At 51.9% G+C, this 21,704-nt stretch overlaps 1 protein-coding gene across 1 annotated transcript; it reads right to left on the bottom strand.

The window, feature by feature from the left end:
- Nucleotides 1–6,991: 6,991 nt before the first annotated feature.
- On the bottom strand, nucleotides 6,992–9,366 carry IRX6 (iroquois homeobox 6). The gene is made up of 5 exons (XM_042877291.1): nucleotides 9,322–9,366; nucleotides 8,296–8,541; nucleotides 8,066–8,175; nucleotides 7,664–7,971; nucleotides 6,992–7,566 (listed from the first exon to the last, which is right to left on the bottom strand). The coding sequence occupies exons 1-5, from the start codon at nucleotides 9,364–9,366 to the stop codon at nucleotides 6,992–6,994; spliced, it is 1,284 nt and encodes a 427-aa protein (XP_042733225.1).
- Between the last annotated feature and the right edge of the window lie 12,338 nt (nucleotides 9,367–21,704).

The raw sequence follows: 21,704 nt of genomic DNA, 5'->3' as shown, positions 1-21,704 counted from the left end.
CTCTGCATGGCTAAATGTGACTCCAGGGCTAATGGGCAAAAGTATGCATTCACAACTTGCTTTCCATTGGGGTTTCCATTACGTGCTTAAACGCTGCTCTTCCCACGGATATTCCTGCCATTTATTTGTGATGGCTGCAGAAAACTGCATGCACAGGTTGAAGTAGAAAGTGCTTGCAATATTTGCCCTGCAAAGTAATCTCTTCTTAACTCATAAGGGTGTTTTGTAATGTACATGCAGCTGCCTGGATGATAGATCAGAAAAAAAAAAAAAAAAGAAAAAAAAAAAAAAAGAAATCCTAAAATGTTTGTACCTCAGGATTAAGGACAGTTCGCTTCCCAAAAGGCAATGAGGGGCTGCTTTAAAGCTATTTTCAGGCAAGGGAGGGCTGTCAGATACTCTGTGTATCTGCACCTGCCACCGGCCAGGTGATGATGAACTTTGGGGTTTCTTTTCTTCATGTTCTTTAAATCCTGGTTTGATCTTTAAATCAGGTGAGCTTCAGAATGGGAGGAGCACAGTGGCACCTGGAGTGGCATGAAGCAAGAAGAGATGACTCAAATAGGAAGAAAAAAACAATAGTTTTCTGATTATCAAAAATGATAAGTGTGTGTTTGTGTTTGTGTAAAACTCCATTCATTCACTTATTCACTTCCTTCCACCAGGGACCTCCTTACAGAGCTCTCTCCTGGTTGTATTCAATTCTTTCGTTGTTTTGCAGCATCTCTGGTGGGGTGGTTGTTTTGTGCAGCACCATTGCTTTGTACTGCTGACATTTCCTCCCAAAACATAAACAAAAGGGAAAGAGATGTTGTGAGGGAAGAATTTCACTGAATTATTAAGACATTAACAATGTCTTCTAACATTTCAGAACTGCCTGATAAATGTAAATTTATATCTCTATGTTTTATATAAAACACGTACGACTAATATAAAACACCACTGCAGAGTGCACCTCGAAGTCCAATAGAAATGAACCTGTTATCTTTCTCTACCATTTAACTGCACCAGGTTTTTCTGCAAAGATGTGGTGTTATGTATGGGTTTGGATCTGAAATGTCTCAAATTCAGATATTCAGGATCGGTTACCAGAACTTCATGGCAGTGATCGGGTTTCTGGGAAAGAGTCCCCAGGGATTTTGTTCTGGTCCTGGCAAAGCCCCTTTGGCAGAAGTTTCACGTACATGAAGCAGACAGGAGTGGGGGAAGTTGCTGTTAGTGTATTCACTGGGGTTTTTCCTGCTGGAATTAAGCAACAAAAAAATTGTCCTCAGGTTTGGTAGCTTCGTTTGTTTCTTAGTTTGTTTTTAATTTTAAAATACGGTCAAGTGAAGTGCTGCTGTGGGATGCTGTAGTCTTTGCAACAGTGAGACAAACCCCAGCTGTGACCCGGCAGTTTGGGAGCACTGCTGCAGTCACCATGCAGGGACAGAAGTGTGAGCAGTTCATCCTGGGCAGCACCCATCAGAGAATCCCCTGCGATCTGCTCAGGAGCAGGGCTTACATTCTGCTTCCCATGTATGTAAATGGGAGCTGAACAAGACATCAATAAGAGTTAAGCAGCAATACGAAGTCATTTTTATTGCCAGGTCACTGAGTCCCCAACAAATCAAGTAGGAAAAATGTGTCATTTATCAAGATAACAAACAGGTATATCCTTCACAAAGCCCAACACTCCCTCCAAGGAAGCAAGCCGTGCACAGGGGACATGACTGCAGGCAGTGTGGCTGGCGTGGTGCAGGCTGTGTAAGCACCTGCTGTGAGCCAGCTGCAGCCCGGAGCTCCTGCTCGTGTCTTTGGGCATCTCTGGAGGGAAAGGTCAGGGCCTGCTGCTCACTTTGATCAAGGTAAAGTTGTGACCTAGGGTGTGGACTAACAACTGCTGCTAGCAGAGCTTTGTGGACATGTCTGCATGCCAGAGCCTGGGTGGCTAAAAGAGTGATAGAGCTCTGCAGCAGAAATTTCCTTACCATTCTGGTGTGTGGGTTTCATTTCTTGCTCCTCTACTTTTGATGCCAACACTTGTTGAACAACCATTTTGGTCCCTGAATCTCTGGAGGGGATGCTCTGGGGCTGCTCTGCTTGTGGGTGGCACGGACTTCTTTCACAGTTTATGTAAGGAGGCAGTAGCATGGGCACTCATGTTTGCAATTGGCTGAGATACATCGTTTAATTTAGCAAATTAGGAAATGGTGGGCATGTGGTTGTGTTCTCTCATGGTGACTACAGGAGCATTGTTTCCATAAGAAATCTGACCCCAAATTTTATTTCACCAAAGAAAACCCAGAGCACACTGAAAGTAAATCCAGGGCCCAGCATCTTCTGCTGGGTGAGGCTGAAGGAGCCAGCTCCTCCTGGGGCACTGCGTAATGCAGTGTGGCTCTGTGATTTGGGGTGAGGGAGTGACAGAGAGCCCATCACTGTTATTAACTTTTGGAGTTAGGCTCCAAATACAATTGCCCCTACGACTACATTCTTTCAGTGTAATTACATCTGATTCATTTATGGAATACCATGTATTGTATCTGTAGCTCCAGTTCTCAGTGTGTGTGAAGAGAAAGTGAGGTTATATTATCACTGCAATTGAGAGGAACTAGGACAAGTCTTATTAATTTCCTGCCACAGAATACTGAGTAAGCCAATATTTTATGGGAAAGTTCAGGGAGAAGAGTAATATATGTTACATTTCTGAATTCTACAGGATACTCAAGGAGTTTTACTGGCAATTGATTTTTCTGCAGGTAAATTGTGACCCTTGATAGGCAGATGGGCCCCAGATACAGTGCCTCTGTGAGATGCCTCAGTGAGGGCGTGATGTGGGGGAACAGGAATGCATCAGCTCCCTTTGGCAGGTGCTAAGGAATGGGACATTTGAAGTCCTGCTGGCAGAAGCTGCCTTCCCCCAGCTAAGGCAGCCAGCACTGCTTTACCCACAGTACTGTGGGTACTGATGGCTCACAGGAATATTTAGCAAACAAGTGTCTGATTAAAAAAAAAAAAAAAATCCCTCATTTGGCATTTGAGAAATCATTTCTCTTTACAGACATTAACTTTTACCCACTATGTCACTGTCCGGTGCCTCTCGTGGTTCACTAGGGAAGACCTGAACACAGTGATGTGGAGGTGATATTTTTCTGTTACCCATAATGAGCAGCAGTGGGATTGGCTGTGGCAGCAGGGAGCTCCAGCACTGCTTGTTTCATGGCTGGTGGATATATTTAAGATGTTCCATTAAGCAGCTAGCTATGGAGGGCATCTTGGAGGTGTTTTAAGTGGATGATGTGTGCCTTTAAAATAGAGAGAATCCACTTGGATGTGTTATCCAAGCCAGGCAAGGGCTTGTGGCTGCAGCGTTACGCTTGGGGTTAAGCATGATTCAACTCCCATGCTTCTTCACACTGCTGTTCCGCACAGACACTGCAGCCAAGCACCTGGCAGGTGACCAAGTTGTCCCCAGTAGGACAGGGGCTGGAAGTCCCTCAGCCTGGCCAGGTTCCCAGGCTCTACCAAGGGCATGGGGATGGGAAACACTGCTTTCTTGTCTGCTGGTGTTGTGCTGCAGCACTTGCTCTCTGGTCACTCTCTGATCACTGGTGCCCCAAGCTGCTGTATGGAGAAGGAGAGCTGGAAAGCGGCTGTCTTCACAGGCTGAAAGCTGCCCACATTCAGATTGAAGGCGCAGTGCTTGGTGCTAAGATCAGCTGCCTTATTGTCCAGACACTGCACAAAGAAGAGCAGGTACCTTCTGAAGCACTGTGCAGATGGCAAGGAAGAAAATCTGGTTTTCTGGGGACTCTCAGCAGCCCCAGAATGACCAATGTGCTGCAGGCAGCGCTACAGAGCACACCTTGGTGCACAGAGCTCTGTTGGGGTATTTTCTCTTCTTTAGATGAAAAACCCAGCTTTTGGATTCGGGCTAAAAAAAGTATTCATCCTGCTAAGTAGATTGAAAGAGAATCCAGATTAAATAAATCATTAAATCATTCCAGAATGTTATCCACCTGTTCTGGCCTGCAATTTATTTTCAGATGAACGTTAGGTTAAAAAAAAAAAAAAAAAGCCACAAGTAATATAGTGCCTTTCCCCAGCAGATGCTTTGGGCCAGAAATGGCATTTGGCCCAAAAGCTGTTCATGCTGCCTTTGAGATTGTGTTGAACCAATTGCTGCCGTCCATTGCTTCATTACCTCAGTATCCATGTAGTTCTACAACTTCTGCTCCTTTAAGGAGGGATCTCCAAGGGCTGTGTTTCTCGTCCTGTGAGAATGACAGAATTGTCCCTGCTGCCCTGGGCAGCTCTGCCCTTCAGGGGAAGGACAGCAGGGCACCAAGCAGAGCAAGGGCTGACATCCCGCTCCTTGTCACAGCCGCTGTCCTGGTGTGGGGTGCAGGGGTGAGTGAAGGTTTCCTCTCCCACCCTCCAGCAAGGGGAAGCATGAGACCAGGAGGCACTGAGCCAGGTGGTGCTTTGTGTCCAGGGCCATGCCGTGACCCCGGGGACAACAGGAGCGCTTGTGCTGGTACACGAGGGACAGAAGCACAGCAAGCAGGTGCCCGAGGGCAGCGTGGGGGACTTGGGGAAAGCAGTGGGGAATTACGCTCTTCTCCAGCTCTTCCCTACCTCCCTCCCACCCAGTCGCAAGAACTCGAGCCCTCCTTCACATCTCCCCGGAGCGCCTTTCTACAGCTTTCCACTCCCCCCCGGCGCCCACCCCGTAACGAGCCGTCGCTTTTGCTGACCGCAGCAGTCCGCGGGCGGGAGGAGCGGGATGGCGGCCCCCGTGTGCGGGGTGCAGCCCGGAGGGGCCGCCCGGGGAATGCCGCCGCCCCCGCCGGGCCGTGCCGCAGGGCGGGTCACCGCGGGGCCGCAGGAAGCCCGGGGGGGCCGGGCAGAGCCTCAACGTCTCGACCGCACAAAGGCGGCCTTTCATCGGCCCCCGCACCGCCGAGCCCCTAATTGTCTCGGAGAAAAGTTCATTAGCGAGCGCGGCGCGGCCTTTGAGCGGGCGCAACGGAGTGTGTGCGGCACCCGGACCGCACCGGCGGCACTGGGAGCGGCGGGGGGAGGCCGGCACTGTCCGCTCCTCGCTCCGGGCGGTTGTCGCGGGCCTTACGGCACCGGGACGGTACGCCCCTCTGGAGCCCGCCGAGCCCGATCCCCCGATCCGTGCTCCGCTCCCGGTATTTGTTCTCCGTCAATCCACGCTCTGGTTTTTAATCAAAACAGTATTCGGAATATGATTCCGGGAGATTATATTTGGAGAGATTTGCGATACATATCTTGCCGGCGTGACAGATTGCAGAGGAGTCCTGGGCGGGCGGGCCGGCGGGATAATCTGCATCTCGCTCGCTTGACCTTTAATAAAAAGGGAGGCAAAGTAATAAAAAACACGAGTCTTAAGGCTCCCGGAGGGTACCTTCGTGCCTGCCTTAGCAGCATCCCAAAGCTTCCCGGCCCCGCCGAGCCCCCGCCGCCCCTCGGGGCGCTGCCGGGACGGCTCCGGGGCTTCGCCTCCCGCGGGCGGCTCCGGGCGTCCCGTCCCCGCAGAGCCGGGATGGAGCCGCGTGGGGACCCTGCGCTGCGCTCCTCGGGGCGGCACCCGGCCTCGCCGGTGGCACAGGAGGAGCGGCCAAGTCGTCTTTCGAGAACCCTCCGAAAGGGCCTAATACTCTTTATTACAGGCCCTAATCCTTCAAATCCCACTTGAAATAATGTTTATCTTTTCGCAGCTTAATTTCCCCTACCCTAAGCTGCGGGTCACTGCGACACAGCGCGCTGTTACCGCGCCGCTCGGGGTCGCCCCGGGACCGCAGAGCCCCGCGGCCGCGCGCTCCCACCCCGCCTCGGCCCGGCCCCGCTGCCCCTCCGCTGCCCCAGCCCCACGTCCGCACCCCCAGGAATTCCCTCCGCTGCCTTCGGTACCTTGGGTAAACACAGAGAAGTGTACTCGATATTCAAGATTGATTTCCCTGATTTATTAAGGCAGAATTCATTGGACTCTATTGACCACAAATGACTTAATGTAAATGCTGACCCCGGTGAACTTCGAAATGGCAGGTATCGGCTTGATCTATAGATGACCTCTTAATTACCGCAGTTATTAATTTAAATTATTGCCACTGCTTCTAGAAACAGGAACAAAGAAACATTCTTTCCTCATCCCTGCTTGGTTTATTAGTTCGAACATAAAGTGTTTGATGACACTTCTAATTAAACAGAAAGAATGCAGAGATGCGGTTTCCCTTTTTCGGCCGTTCCGCGGAGAGCAGCGCTGCCCGGGGCGGAGGCGGCGGCCCGGACCCACCGAGGTCGCCCGACCGCCGCCGCCCCGTCCCCGCCCGGAGCAGCGCCGAGTGCCGCGGGGTCACGGCGCGGCCGGGACAGTGCTGCCGGGGACTGCGCATCGTGCGCCGCCGCTCCGAGCAATGGAACCAGCGGGTTTGGGGGGAAAGTAACAACAAAAGCACGACGTGGGGAAACGGGAGAAAAGCTGAGTCTCGGTTTTGGTAAAGACATCAATCGCGCGTATTTAACGAGCGGCATCGAGGTCGGGACCGCTCCGCCCGCCCTGCGAGCAGCGGTGCCCGCCGTGCCCGGGCCGGAGGCTCGGCGCTGGGCAGTACCGGGTCCTGCTTCAGGGCGAGAGCCTGGCTGCAGCCAGAGCCCCGCCGCCGGCGCTCAGGAAGGGGCAGGCGGCCCTGCGGGAGCGGGGGGAGGGGGAGAGGCGGAGTGAGCGGCCCGGGACGGGCACCGCGGGGACGCGCCCGGCCGGGGCAGCGCCGGGAGCGGGGCGGAGCGGGCGGCCCCTCACCTACCTCACCTCTTCAGCACCGGCCTGAAGGCCGTCCGCAGCCGCTCCAGGCACGTCCCGCCCGGCTCGGCGCCTCCCGGGCCGCCCCCGCCGCCCCGCCCGAAGCCTGCACAGATACACGCAGCTCGCGGGGGCTCCGCCCGACCCGGCCCCGCCGCATCCCGGGCCGCCGGGCACGATTCAGGGCCGCGGGCGCGCAGGAAGCGGCAGCCCCGTCCGCCCCGTCCCCCCCGCCGCCCCGCCGGCGCGGGTACCTTCGCCCGCCGCGTACTGGCACGGCTGCCCCTGGCCGCGGTGGGACGCGCAGCTCCGCGGGACGGGTTGGGGGCTGAAGGCGGAGCTCCGGAACGGGGCCTCTGCGGCCGGGGGCAGCTCCCCCGCCGCCCCGCCGCCCTCCTCCGTACCGCGACCCTCGGGGCTGCCTCTGCGCGCCGCGTTGGCCCCGGCCGTGCGGGCCAGCGACCAAATGCGCGGCTTCTCCGGGGACGCGTAGGGCGGCGGAGGGGCGAGGGCAGCGGGGGCCGCGGAGGGGACCCGGGGGCAGGGGAAGGCGCGGCACGGCCCGGGCACGCTGCAGGCGCTCCGCGGGGCACCGGGCAGAGCCGCGCCGGGGCCGGGGGCTTCCTGCAGAGAGCCGGGCCGGCCCTTCGCCGCCTTCCCCGCTTCCTCCTCGTCCTCATCCTCCTCGTCCTCCTCCTCCAGGTCGTCCACGTCGCTGAGTCGCAGCTCCTTGTCCTCCTTGCAGCTCTTCCGCTCTGCTCAACATACAGCGGGGCGGCGGGTCCTTAGGGCAGGTGCGGGGCCCGGGGCCTCTCCGCACCGCCCGACCCGTCCTGTCTCGCCCTGCCCTACCTCGGCCGTCGCTCCCCGCGCCGAACTCCCCGTCGTGCCGCGTGCCGTCCTCCTTTCTCTCTTCCCCCGCTTTGTTCTTGGGAGACCAGGTCATCTTGTTCTCCTTCTTGAGCCGCCGCCGCGCGTTGGCGAACCAGGTGGAGACCTGGGTGAGGGTCATCTTGGTGATGATGGCCAGCATGATCTTCTCGCCCTTGGTGGGGTACGGGTTCTTGCGGTGCTCGTACAGCCACGTCTTCAGGGTGCTCGTCGTCTCCCGAGTGGCATTCTTGCGCCGGGCCGAAGCGGTGAAATCCACTGGCCCGTACCTGCGGGAGCGGCGTGAGGGGTGCCCGACCCCATCCCGGCCCTGCCCGCCCGGCTTCCCGGCCGCCTCCCCGGGCGCTCCGGCGGCGCGGTTACCTGTCGTACTGGTACTGCCCCAGGGAGTGCTCGTACGAGTAGTAAGCGGCGGGCTGCGTGATCCCCGAGTGCAGCGTGCTGGCGCCATCCTTGATCTCATACTGGGGGTTCTGCAAGGCAAGCGGCAGCGGTGGGACCCCGACCCCGACCCCATCCCCGGCCCTCGACGGCCCCGCAGGGCTGAGCCGCGCCGCCGCGGCCGTCGGGCGCTCCCTCGCTCCCTCACTCACCAGCGCGGTGTAGATGGCGGCGGGCTCGGCGCTGTAGGGCAGGTAGTTGCCGTAGCCCTGGCCGGCGGCGTACGGGGCTCCGTACATGCCCAGCGCCGCATTGAGCTCGGCGCGGCCGGGCGCCAGCAGCCGGCTCTCGTACGGGGCGCAGCACAGCGAGGCGGCGGCCGGCGCCGAGGACGCATCCGGGCCGGAGCGGGGAGCGGGCTCGCAGCAGGACGCGCCGGGGCTGCCGGGCACCAGGAACTGCGGCGGAGAGACGGGGCGCGCTGAGCGGCCGCGGGGCAGCCCCGGAGCGGCGGGGGCGGGCGGGGGCGGGGGAGCGGCGGGGAGCGGGGACGCGCGGAGCGGAGCGGGCGGAACTCGGAGGGAACGGTCGCTCTCGAAAATGGCAAAGGATCCGCGCGGTTCCCCCCTGCCCGCCCCCCTCGGTCCGTTAGCATCGATTTCAAGGCAAGAAGTTGCGATTACAGTTAATTCCACAATAGACAAAGCAGTAAATATGTCAGCTAACGCAATCGAAGGCACTCGATTTCAATAAGTTGAAAGGGACGGCGAACTTCCCGAGCGGGGGAGGCACACACACCTCGCCGTGCTTGCGGCGCCCGAACCGTCCCACCCAAGCCGGGGCGCGGCGCGGGGCGGCGGTGCGGAGCGCCCCGGGGTGCGGGGTCCGACGGCGGCTCCGCGGGGAGCGGCGCCCGGGGAGCGCGGCACGGAGGGACGGAGCGCGCGTGTGTTTGTTTGTTGCGCTTCCGAGTGAGCGGTGGAAGGGGAGCGGGGACAGGAAGCACCGGTTTCCCAAACGCCTTTCGCTGTGCGAACTGCGAGCTATTTGTTTAAGCCTAACACGACACGAACGAGACATAAACACACACGCACATTTTTTAAAAAAAGGCTCCAGATGTGCCCTTTTAAAAAAAGACTCCAAGTAAGGGAAAGGGAGGAAAAAAAGGGAGGGGGAACAGACATCTGGACGGCAGCAGCGGAATCTGAACAAAAGTGAGTGCTGCTCACTCGCCTTACCTGCGAAGTGGTGCTGTAGGGGTATCCGAACTGGGAGAAAGACATAGCCGCTCCTTATTTTTGGACCATAGGCAATATTTTCCCCCCAAGATCGATTGTAACTAAACCCCGCTTCAGGATGCACCTTCTCACACACACATTTCCACGTATGGCTTTTTTTTTTCTTTTTTTTTTTTTTTTTTTTGCTCAATTATAGATGATTGCACTTAAGAAAAGCAGCCCGACATCTGAGGCGGGGGGGGGCTCCCTGCCTGGGTTAAACAAAAATAAAATCGGCTGCCCCCCGCTTCCCATCGCTTTGAATAAATATGTTTGGATAGAGAGAGTTTAAAAAGCCACCCCACATGTATAAAGAGTTTAAGTGCAAAGGGGCTTTTTTTTTTTTCTTTTTTTTTTCCTCTTTTTGAAGGAGGGGGGAAATCACGTCGGGCTCGCAAGACACGGACCCGCTTGGTGCATTATTTTCTGCTCTATAGGTCTCGAGCGTTCCGCGGTGGGCGAGGAGCGGGCTGGCTGACGTCACGGGCTGCCGGCAGCGGCGGGCAGCGGCGGGCAGGGCAGGGGTAGGGATAGGAATAGGGATAGGGACCGCGACGGGGGAATGCAATGGGGCAGGGGCAGCTGTACGGGTAGGGATGGGGAGCGGCGGGCAGAGGCAGCGATAGCGGTAGCGGATGCGACGGGGCAGGGGCCGGCAGCGCCCGCAGCCCCGCGGTGCCGTCCCGTTGGGGCGGAGGCAGGCAGCGAGTGTTTCCCTGTTGGTCTCGCTCCTTTTATTTTTTAAGCAATCCGAATTTGACTCCGGGGGAAAAAAAATTGTGATAAGGGGGGAAATCGCGGCACTGAACGAGCTTGTTTCCCCAGGGCTCGGACGGAGGGCAGGCGGTGGGCAAGCGGCTCCGCCAGACTCCCGTCGGGATACTATTGCCGTCCGATCCCTGGTTACCCCCGCAGCGGAGCGGAGCCGGGCCCGGGTCGTGCCTCCCTAGAGGAGAGGTCGGGGCGGGTAAGGGTGGATGGCTGCCCGCAGCCCGGCCCAGCCCGCACCGCAGCGCCCAGCGGCACCGATTAACTGACGGCAGCGGCCATCGTGCAGGTTTGCCTTTGAGGCGACATCCGCGGGTGGTAAACGGGGATCCCCCTGCGACGGGCCCGGCCGCGATTTGCTTTCGGGGGGAAACGAACAAAACTAGAAATTAAGGGGGGGGGGGAAAAAAAAAAAAAGGTGGAAAAAAAAGAAAAAGAGAGAAGAAAAAAGAAAAGCCGACAACTTTTCCCCGTTCCGGCGCTGGGCCCGGCGGGCGGCGGCCGCTCTGCCCGTCCCACTGCCCGGTGCCGCCCGGTGCCGACGGGTGGCGCTGCCGAGCTGCGCGCCGGGCCGGGCGGGGCGCTGCGCGGGGCTGCGGGGCGGCTGGGAGCGTCCTGACGGAGCACCTCTGGGGAGCATTACTGCTAATTATTTAATTGCGAGAATCCCTCTGGGGGAAATTATGCTAATTATAAAGTAATAAAACCACTTGTTCTAAAGCACTTCATTCAGCAAAATTGAGGGGTTTTTTCCTTTTTTTTTTTTTTTTCCCTCTTTTTTCTTTCATTTGTTAATTTATTCATGGTTTTTTATTTTTTATTTTTTTTATTTTTTACCGGCACATGTGTTGTCCGCCCAAAGAAGCAGGCATTGTGTATTCTGACTTCAGTTGTGCAGCCAACCTGAGTGCATCTCTGACTGCTGGGCATGCTCAGCTGAGCCCAGCTATGATCCATGGCCATGCTCCGGCAGTGCTTGGCCCTATGGAAGTGTTTTGCCACACGCTCCGTTCCTCCCTGTGCCCAGGAGCTACCCCATGAATTGCCCTTAGGCCCCGGCTGCGGCCAGCAGCAATGAGGGCTCTGCCTTTTCCCAGCTGTCTGTGAGCAGCATCTTGAACTCAGCCTGGTTCTGTGCTTTGGGAAGCAACGTGCAATTTGCTACTTTCGTTGCAGGGAAACAGCTTCGATTCCATTCTGCTGCCTCTCAGAGAAGCATAACTGGTGAACTGGTGCTGTAAGAGGTCACTGCAGATTTCTCTTTATCCAAACTCGTGCCGTCTGTGCCCCACTTAAGCTGTCCCCACATGTGCCCAACACAGTGCCTGTTCTGAGTTGCCCAGCCAGGGCTGTGACTGTGAGCACAGGCAGATCCACAGCAACCCCCTCAACTCACAAACTTCTGTTCCTAACAGAGGGGAGCACAACAGTACACATTTCCCCGAGCTCTTCCTCTTGAAGCAAGGCAGGAGTTCAGATGCAGCCCACATTGTGATTTTTGGTGCTTTTACAACCACCACCATTTGTTTTAGCTGTGATTACCTCTTTGCTTAGAGGTAATTGAGAGGAGCAGTGCATGCTTTGCAGCAACACAAACACAGGCGCCGATAACTGTGAAGGAAATAATAAGTTAATTGACATAAGCGTTAGAGCAGCGGCTCTGGGAAGGAAGAATAACGTTCTGAGAGAGGCAGGAACAAAGCAGCTTCAAAAACAAGCAGCAGAAATGTGGTGGAGAATAAAGTCTCTTTATATTTTAGAATATGGGGGGATTCTTTTGGCCGCATCTTTTTTTTTGTACTGAGAAAATGAAAATTCTTCAAGTCCATGCATGAATAAACAAGTACAGCTGGGCAGCCTAATACATAATTTATACTGATCAGTCATTGTAGATTTAACTGAATAAAGCCAAAATGAACACTAATTGTTTTGACAAACTAAAATAGTGTATATGATGGTGCATTGTGCAGCTCGCTGGGCACTGCCCTTATCTCAGTGGCTATTGTCAAGACCGATTTCTGCATGAGAGGCAGAAAAAGATGAAACAAATTAGGACAGTATTAAGATTAATATCTTGTTGGAGATAAAGCATTTTAATTGCTCAGCGTACAAGCAGAAAATAGAACTGTTTTCAGGACAGAGGGGAGAACTGGCACAGTGAAGCGTGGGACACACGCTGGTGTGGGGCAAGATGTAATTGGGAGGATAAAGTGCTGCCCTGTGAACCGGGGGAGAAACACGAGGGGCTGGGGGGCTTTTTTAGAGCAACTTTGGAACACAGTGGGAATAACTCTGGTTGTCTTTGGGCATTCATACTCCAGAAGGGATCATCAAAATGGTGTTGCTGGCTAGCTGTGCACCTATGGCAATTGGAGGAGCTGAATGGTTTTGCTCCACTGGTGTCGGATGCTCCTGCACTCTGCCACGGTGCGGGGAGGGTTGTGAGGAGCACAGAGGGGAGGGGCAGTGACAGCCAATGGAGCCATGGACGGTGTGGTGGCCTTGAGTGGACCTTCACTCTGCTTGGCCACTACGGAAAGGCTGCTTTGTTAAAGGAGCTGTGCAGCAGGGTGATCCATGGCTCCTTTGGCACAGCTGAGCTGGACGCCAGGCTCACCTGGTGCTGCTGGGCACCACACCATGCAGTGTCTCCTTGGCCTCTGCACAGCTGCTGTGCTGCTGGAGAGAAGGGGCAGTCTGGGTGAGTGGGCTGCTTCTGAGCTGGAGGCTCTGATCTGTATTACTGCAGGTATCATTCATCATCTTTGTTCTGTGGCAGTGAATGACAGTTTTATTCCATTTCCTAGTCTGCTCGCTGTAATTTCCAGGATCTATGCTTTAATTAGTGTGCCGGTTACATGCGATGGTGCCTTATTTTCCATGAGTTATCACCAGCTTACGTGCCCCATTAAACATGGGGATTGGAGCTGCTGCTTTATTTACCTTCATTTGTAATTTACCAAAACCCAGCCGTGTTTGCTGCACATTGGAAAGAGCTGCTCTGATAGCTCATACCAGAGACCAAAAGCACTTAACCTAGGACACCTCATCCCAGCCCATCAAATCAGCTGTCCCCAAGGAGCCTCTCCCTTAGTTCAAGCCTGAGCGAAGGGCTCAGCCTGCTGCTCCAAATAGATCTGAATCTGCCCCTGGAGGAGGGAGCAATGAGCAGGAGCCCTGCTCTCACCCTGAGGTCCGTTGGTCCTGGTGCCATGCACACAGGATGCATCCCCACACCCTCCAGTGCCCCCGTCCCCCTCCAGCCATGTTCTGGAGGTGCTGAGGGCTGGGCCAGCTGCCTGGGGAGGCAGGGACCGCTGGGGAGTTCACACACAGGCAGCGCTAATCTACAATAAATCTCGTAAAATCAATGAAAATATGGGAAGTATATCATTTTTAAAGAAAAAACACATGAGACGTGGCCATTAAGGGCACAACCATTCTAATACCTGTGTCTGGTTGGAACTGCAATTAAAAACATTCCAATAATAAATCTACTCTCAGTCTCACTTAATGCTTTTAACTTTCTTGAAAGTTCAAGCTGGTATCCCAAAAATGTGCCAGAACTTTCACAATGTATTTTATAGACTCATAAATAAATATGGCAATTAATCTAAGCTATATTTCTTTCGTATCCGATGACAATTTATTATGACACTCACTCATTCGGTGCACAAAAACTCTAATGCACTTAAAATCGGATTTCAAACCAAACGTTTTATGGGAAAATATAGTATTGATCATCCATTTAAAGATATCATGTGATGATTCATAACCTGCTATAAAAAGGATCTTACGAGGACATTCAGAATGAGTTCTGTGGACCATTCTCACCACAAAATCAAACTTACGAGCTCTGTGGTTCTCAGTGATGTTTTATATTTCTGTTTGGAGTTTTCACCTCTAACGTGATGGTGGTTTATGGCCGATAGCAGCACTAAAATAAAGCATTTTGCCTATCTATGTGAACATTAAATATGTAGAGACTAATTTGTTAAATATATACCGGTGCTTCCCCTCAGATTTACAACATTTATTCCTTTCAAGGATAATTTCCACTATTTGGGGTACATTAATCGCACGGTTTGCGCAATACGCTTCTGCTGCCGGGTCCGTCAAGGAGGATAAAATGGGAAATGTTTCTTTCTACCTTTGTAACCAATTGGTGTCTGCGTCTGTGGATGTGCCAGGTCCCTGCCCTGCCCGCTCTGCTCCCATTGGGAATGGTGCTGAGCAGCCCTGGGGCTCGGGGCGATGCCCTGCACGTACCTGTGCAGCAGTTGGTGGCAGCCAGCGTTTCATCTCCTCTCCGAGGTGCTTAACAGGGTGATGTTTTCCCCTTTGAACAGCACGCAGTCATTGCCAGCCTAATTATTTTGCAGATATTTCTCCTTGATGCACAGGCTTTGGGTGGTGACACCAATGCTTGGAGAGACAGCAGAAGGAAATAAGGAGTGAAGGCTGAAGCACTTGCTTAAAGAAGAATCTCATTTATAAATCAATTTTAATAACATATTTAAAAGCTCTCACATTTGCCTTTAATGTGTTTCCATTTCCCCCTTGGTCATTAATATTTAAAATATTTTTCTTTACTGATCTTTTTTCTATTGTGTCCTTTCTAACTTTCCTTTCTCTCTTTAATCTGCAAATAGCGAGTTTTGGAGAAATGCATAATCCATGAGAAATCCAGATAATGTGATACGAGAAAAACCTTCAATCCCATGAAAGAAATTTCAGAGGAGTTGAGTAATTGTTAGAAAGTTGTTCCAAACAGTTTAACTCATAAAAGGGTATTGGTTTTCCTGAAGTGACTTTCAGAACGAGGAGGCTCATTATGACAGTAGGAAGCGGCAATCAGCAATGATCTTTCTAAAATCTCTGTCTGCAGGCATAATTTCTCAGCCCTCTGTGTGGTTTCATTCCTGGGATGAGCGATGGGAGTGGGATTCCTGGCAGCACCCAGGGTCTGTAGGCCAATGGCTTCCCTACATCACCAGTGGGGTTGGGATTCCTTGGTCATACACCTCAGTGGTAGTCACCTCTTCAGATGTACTTCTGAGATGGCCACAACGCCAGAGCGATGGCACTCACATTTTCCAAAGAAGATTGTTTTCCTTCTCAAAAAAGGAGAAAGAAGAGCCTGGATTTTCCCTTGGATTTTATAATTAAGGTTAAAATACAGCTGTGGTGTGGATGACTGCAGCCGCAGGTGAATTTAGGCCACTTGAATTGCAAGTTGCCCCCAGCTGAGGGCAATTCCATCTGTGTTGGAGAAGGAAGGAGACCCTACATGGGGGCTGCATTGAGGGGGTGGAGTTTGTGCACTTGAGGTAGGAGGCTGCAGTGTGGGACAGCAGGGATGTGGGAGCAGGACTCCATGGCTGTGGGATGGACTGTTTAAGGCGAGTGTCTTAATATGATGTCCTTGATGTGCTGGGGGAACTACTGTGGTGCGTTCTGGGGGTGGAGGACACCTCCTGAGGGCTCAGATCCATGGTAGGAGTCACTGCCCACCTTGGCTGGGGAGTGGTGTGTAGCTGTGGTGCTGTGTCAGCTGTGTGTGCTCTCCTCTAGAGGCAAAGGGAAAACTCCATCAAGTGTTCTGTTTGTGTGGAGTGGGATGGCTCTACAGGCAATGCGGTGAAGCTTCTTGTGGGACAGATTGGTGGCTGCTCACCAGAGCCTCTGGGAAGGGTTTTATGCGTCTAACTATGTGGCTTAGTTGTTATTATTATTTTTATTTCATTTACTACTTTAGTTGTTAATTTACTTTGCTGGGGAAGAATTCATCCTTGTCTTGACTTGTGCTGGCTGTTATATTTTTAAACATACGCACGTTATTCTTGGTCCATTATTCACCTTCATGATTTGTGAAGGGGAGACGAAGCAAGTATGAGAAAATGAAACAAAGATGGGAATGTGCAATGCTTCTTATTTTCAAGGGGAAGTTAACATGAGATGTCTTCTGACTGTTTTAGTAGCTCCTAGGGAAGGGGTGCAGCCCACGTGCCTCTTCTGTGTTTCCTCCCCTTTGTGTGAAGTTGTGTTGTCTGTGGAGTGACTGAGCCTAGTGCCATTGCTCTGCAGCAGCCTGCTGAGGTGGCCCTGCTGGAGGCAGGAGTGAGCAGGGTGGTTGCTGGTGCAGTATCCAAAGCTCAGATTGAAAACAAAAAAACATTTGAAAGCACAGTGCGTGAACTTCAGAGGAGATGGTTTGCACTGGTGTAGGAAGCATGGCCCCCCAGTATTGCAGGATGGCACTTTATTGTAGACAGAATCAGGTGAGTCTGCTCCTGTGCTGCTGATTTGTCCCTTGTTTGCTCTTACAGCCTAATCTGCAGCTGCGTTGTTGGGGTCTTCAGGATTCATAGGGACATTACTGGGAAGGCCTTCAATACTAAAGAGATCCAAAAAGCACAAAAGCCAGAATCCTGTAAGAAGCAGACCTGGTCATTAATGCACTGTGGTGTTGCATCTGGGTGGCCCCAAACCCAGCAGGGGAGCTCTTTGCAGAGTGCTGCATGCTGCCACTGTTAGGCTGGTACGAAGCCAGTGTAATTAAGGAAACATTGCCCTTGTTATTAGCACTCTTACCCTAATAATGTTAATGTATGGTCTACAAATATCACATCTCATGATGCTGGTCCAGTGCGAAGGTACTGCTGTCACTTAGGCTGGCTGTTTCTGCTGTCCTCTAGCCATGCAGCCTATCTTGCCATTGGGTCTTGGGATTTCTCTTGAGCTGTGATTGCCCCAGAGTAGTTTCTCCTCTTGTGTTTTCCTGTGAGTGGTGCTTGTTCTCACGGAGCTCAAGGCACTCGTCTGCTTTTTCAGAGTTATTTTTCCTTGGGACATTTAATTATTAAACCAGAAAGAAGGGATTGTTTTGGGGAAGGTGCAGGGAAGCAGAGCAGGTGACTGAGATCCTCTGGTTTAGCATTAGCCTAGAGCTGCTGTTGCTAACTGCAAGCTTCACCATTAACTCATGCTGAAGTACAGGGCCGTTAACCTAAGCTGATACATTTCGCCCCCAACCTTGGCTTCCACATGACACAGGAGAGCAGCAGTCTTGGAGCAAGGCCATGACTCAATACAGGTGTGAGGAGCTATCAGAAGTGAAGTATGTGGGAGCAGAAACCATGTACAAAATCCTGATGTGTCTGTTGTGCCTATGCCCACCTTCAGTCTGAGCCGGACTCCTAATGAGACCTGATTCAGATGCATCATTGCATGGCTTCAATGAGGTCATCTTAAAATTGGTTTCCTAAAGTCATTGTGGTGTTTCCCCATGTCAGCCCCTGGGAGCACTGGCTGCCAGCTGTGTACTGCTCCACAGCACTGAGCCCAGGGGCTGGAAGGTGGAAGTGGAATGACACAAACAAACAGGAACCGACATGGAGAGCATCATGGATCTGGGCTGCTGGTGAGAGGCACATCAAGCTGTCAGTAGATAGCTATTTTCCCGGAGCTGAGAACAGAGAAGCATGTGACATTTCAATTACCAGTGTTTGTATTTAAATGTAAATAAGTGGCTTGTTTACTCTGTAATTCAACAAACCTTATAATTATGATCTTATTATGATATTTTTACAGCACTTGCAGCAGCATATGGCACTTCAATAGGCAAGCAAGGCAAGGAATGGAATTACAGATTTCTGTGATGTTTTTGTATTTGTGGCTCTGTTATAACCCCTTTGTTTTTAAATACCTCATTTCTTAATTTGGCAGTTTATATAATTGGAACGAATTTACATGGAACAGAACTCTGAGCCTTGTGATTGGGTTACTGTCTTGTCCTCCATCTGATGTGGGGCCTTCTGCTGGAAAACCCAATTTCAGGTGACCCAACAGTGGTGCAGAGAATTGCCCAAGCTGAGAGGTCATTGGGGACTGGGTGGGTCAGTGCCTTATTAGTTATTTAATATTTTGGGTCTTGCAAATGCTGCTGTTGAGAACACTGTGCTGGTAAGGTCTCAGACTGAGATGAGTGCTAAGGCTGTAGAGCATTGATTCTTGGCAAGAAGAACTGGCTGCCTGACTTCTGTGTCCAGGTTGGTTGAGAGTTGTATTTGGCTCACGGTGTCAGAGCCAGATGCTGGTGGTACGGCAGTAGAAATTGAACCTTGCCACCAATATTCTATTACGTGTGTCAGAAATTACACCTGCTGATAGTCATTGATGCTTGCTGAACGTTTAAGGAGACCAGCCAGTGGATGTGAACACAGTGAGGTGGAAGGTGGTACATTTCAGCTTTGGTGCCACTGATAGTGGTTCACCTGTATGTTGCAGATTTGTACAATTGTACAGATTTGTTGTTTTTGCAGAGCTAGCACTCAGTTTGTTCATTTATACCTCGTGTCCTCTAACGTCCCAAAGAATTAAATGCTTCCATGTGGCTCTCCAGTTGAGTAGAGCTGCAGGTGAGGCTTCCTGTGCCCATGAGGTGTAGCGCTGTGTTCCAAGGCATGGACTTGAGGATCTCAGCTCTGCAGCTGTTCGTTTCAAGGCAAGTGTTGTACACAATATATGAAGTGTAGTGTAAATAATTTAACTAGCCTTTGAACATGGAAATAGATACATGATAAAGTAGCAAAACATAACAAGTTCCCAGCCAAACACATCACTGACTGGTTAGCCTTGCTAAAACAAACTTTTTTTTTTTCCTCAAGTGAAACTGATTTAAATGCAAGGAAGAGGCTGCAGAAAGCTGTGTTTACACATTAACAGCACTGTGGTTATTTGCAGCTGCTGTAAGTTTTCCACTGACAGCTGATGGGGCAGTGTGTGCTCAGGAAGGGAACTGTGCTGGGTGACAGGCAGTGTCCCAGCCCCCAGGAGGTGATGCTGCAGCGTGGGGCCATGGGGAGCCCCCAGACCATGTTCTCAGCTGCAGTGGCCCCACTAGCCTCGAGCTGCTCTGGGTCTGCTCCTTCCATATGCCTCATTTATTTATGTGTGAGATCTAGGGAAAATCATTTTTCTTTCCAAAACATACAGTATTAATTTTTACTTCCCTGCCAAATAATATTGCTCCAGACAAATGAGCTATGTTTGTGCTGCGGACTCTCTGGAGTTTATGCCTCCATTTCTAATAACACATGCAGAGCCAAATGTTAGAAGTTGGTGTGCTGTTGCACCAAGAATTTATTTAACTGGGAAACTGATTGGTGACCCAATGTGTGGCTCCAGCATGCAGGGATGGAGCTCTGCTGCAGGGCTGGAAGCACATGGAGCAGCCGTGCACAACACTTCCCTGTTGAACATCTACAGCTTGTTTGAGCTCTCATAGCAAATTATCCTACAAACAGGAGGGGAATCAACTCTTTGAAAGGGTTGATAACTGCAGGACAAGGGGAAATGGTTTTAAGTTGAGGGTGGGGAGATTTAGGTTGGATGTCAGGGAGAAATTTTTTACAGAGGGAGTGGTGAGGTGCTGGAACAGGCTGCCCAGAGAGGCTGTGGATGCCCCGTCCCTGGAGGTGTTCAAGGCCAGGTTGGATGGGGCCTTGGGCAGCCGGGTCTAGTATTAAATGTGGAGGTTGGTGGCCCTGCCTGTGGCAGGGGGGATGGAGCTTTGTGATCCTTGAGGTCCCTTCCAACCCTGGCCATTCTGTGATTCTGTAATCCTTTTTTTTTTTTTTTTTTAAAAAAAAAAAAAAAGCCTTAGATGCAAGATTCTCTTCTTGCTCATCTTATTTTAGACATTAGCTGCAGTGTATGCGGAAGGCAGATTTGCTATTGGAACTATCAATAAAACATAGTTTGTATGTTAAATTAGTAATCATGAAAAAGCTCCCAAGGTTTTTATCTCCTTTTTTTTTTCCTTTTACAATTATCACAAAGCCAGTTTTAGTTTTCTGTTGTGGTGGAAATGTGTGCTCCCACAGCTCCAGGACCTGCAGGGTCCCCCTGGGCCCTATCGTTGTCCCAGGGTGCCAAGGGCAGCGTGAACTAAAACCTCATAATGATGAAGTTAAAGGGCTCCAGGTGCTCTCTGAGGCTGGCAGCTGCCCATTCTGGGCTGTCCTGCAGCATGGTGAGGCTGGGAGGCACGGAGGTGGCTGGGCCGTGCCCTGCTTCCTCCCTGCTGCAGGGCAGCCCTGCCTGTGTGCTGGTGTCCCTTGTGCAAAGCTTCTCTGGGTGCTATTCTGTCTTTCTCTGAGAAACTCTCTGCTTTCCTTTTGAGGCAGTGTTTTCTGGGAAGTTGGGTAAAAATTGAGGAGACCTTTGAAAGTGATGATGCTTTGAATATGTTAGCTGTGATTTTCTTTTTAAAATTTATTTGAATGCTTTGGGGCTCAGTTTTAACTCCTGGAAAACTTGGGCTAGAGACTTAATTTGTTTTGTTTGGCTGAGCCAACTGAGAATTAGGATGTCTGGGTGTATTTTGGAGAGAAATATGAGGATTAAAGACCTGTTTTGGTGTGTAAAATTTATTGTTTATAATTTAAATGGTTATAAATGGAAAAAGTTGTTCCTGGCTCGGTTTGCTGGATCTCAGTGAGCCTGAGGAGAAGAACACATCCTGGAGAGGCACCTGCAAGGAGGGTAGTGGGGTTGCAGGGTACCACGTACGTACGTGCATGGCATGGGAGTGTCAAGAGGTGGCACTGAGCTCTGCTCCACTGGCACCTGCGTGCTTTAGGCTCAGCAGTGGTCCAGCAGTGTTTTATATGGTATTTAACAGTGTCATTTAAATCCCCTTGAAGTCCCACTGATTTTCTGGGGTTGCATTGAGGCTCACTATGGTGAGTTTGCTCAGTACCCTCCAAGCTGGCACCTTCATGGTGGGGTGAGCACACAAATCCTGGCCGTGGGCATGGCTGTGTCAGTGCACAGTGCACAGTGGCTGTCCTTCTGCCATGGCTTGCTGCAGTCAGACTGTTATAAACCCTCTGAAATGACTGCTTCCCATCAATGAAGCTTTGGGGATGGCTGGAGGACTGCAGGTGCTTCAGTCCATGGCAACTTTAACTGTATATTTTGGGTATTGGGTGTGTAGCTTGGTTGCAGGAACATCTTTATCGCATTACCACCTGTGTAGCACTATGCACTGTAAACACAGTGAAGAAAAGAACTCTACTGGGCTCGGGATCACAGTGACTTCTGTCTGCCTAAAGGTTGGAGAGCTTTGTGGTTTCCATAGAGTTCAAAAGCAGCAAGTGAGACAATACAGTATTGCATCTGCTGGGCATAGCGGTACAGAGTAACCTCAGGAAAACTGCAGCTCCCATCTTGGGCAGCTCCTGGGTGCACAGGGAGTCAGACAGAGCCCAGCCTGTTGGCTGTGCAGCTGGCTGCTGTTTTCAGTGGAAGTGGGGGCAATGGGAATGAGTAGCTACCCCTCAGCAGGTCCCTTTGGCCTTGTGATGTTCAGCCCAGCAGGGGTGAGTGTTGCCTCTCTTCTATAGACAAAACTTCAGGCATCGTATTGATTTGGTCCTAGATCTTATCTGTGTATTTATCTGCTGGTAAGGAGGTACAGGAATACTAGTGCTGTGCTTTAGTACAAACTCAGCTGTTTGCTGATCAGCAGTGACTATTTAAATTGACCAATCTACCTCACCCTGGCTGGA

The sequence above is a fragment of the Lagopus leucura genome, unplaced genomic scaffold (assembly GCF_019238085.1).
Source record: "Lagopus leucura isolate 7727_CA_CO unplaced genomic scaffold, USGS_WTPT01 Super-Scaffold_100017, whole genome shotgun sequence".
Lineage (NCBI taxonomy): Eukaryota > Metazoa > Chordata > Aves > Galliformes > Phasianidae > Lagopus > Lagopus leucura.
The sequence above is the reverse complement of the archived record's forward strand: the minus strand, read 5'-3'. Positions and strand labels throughout refer to the sequence as shown.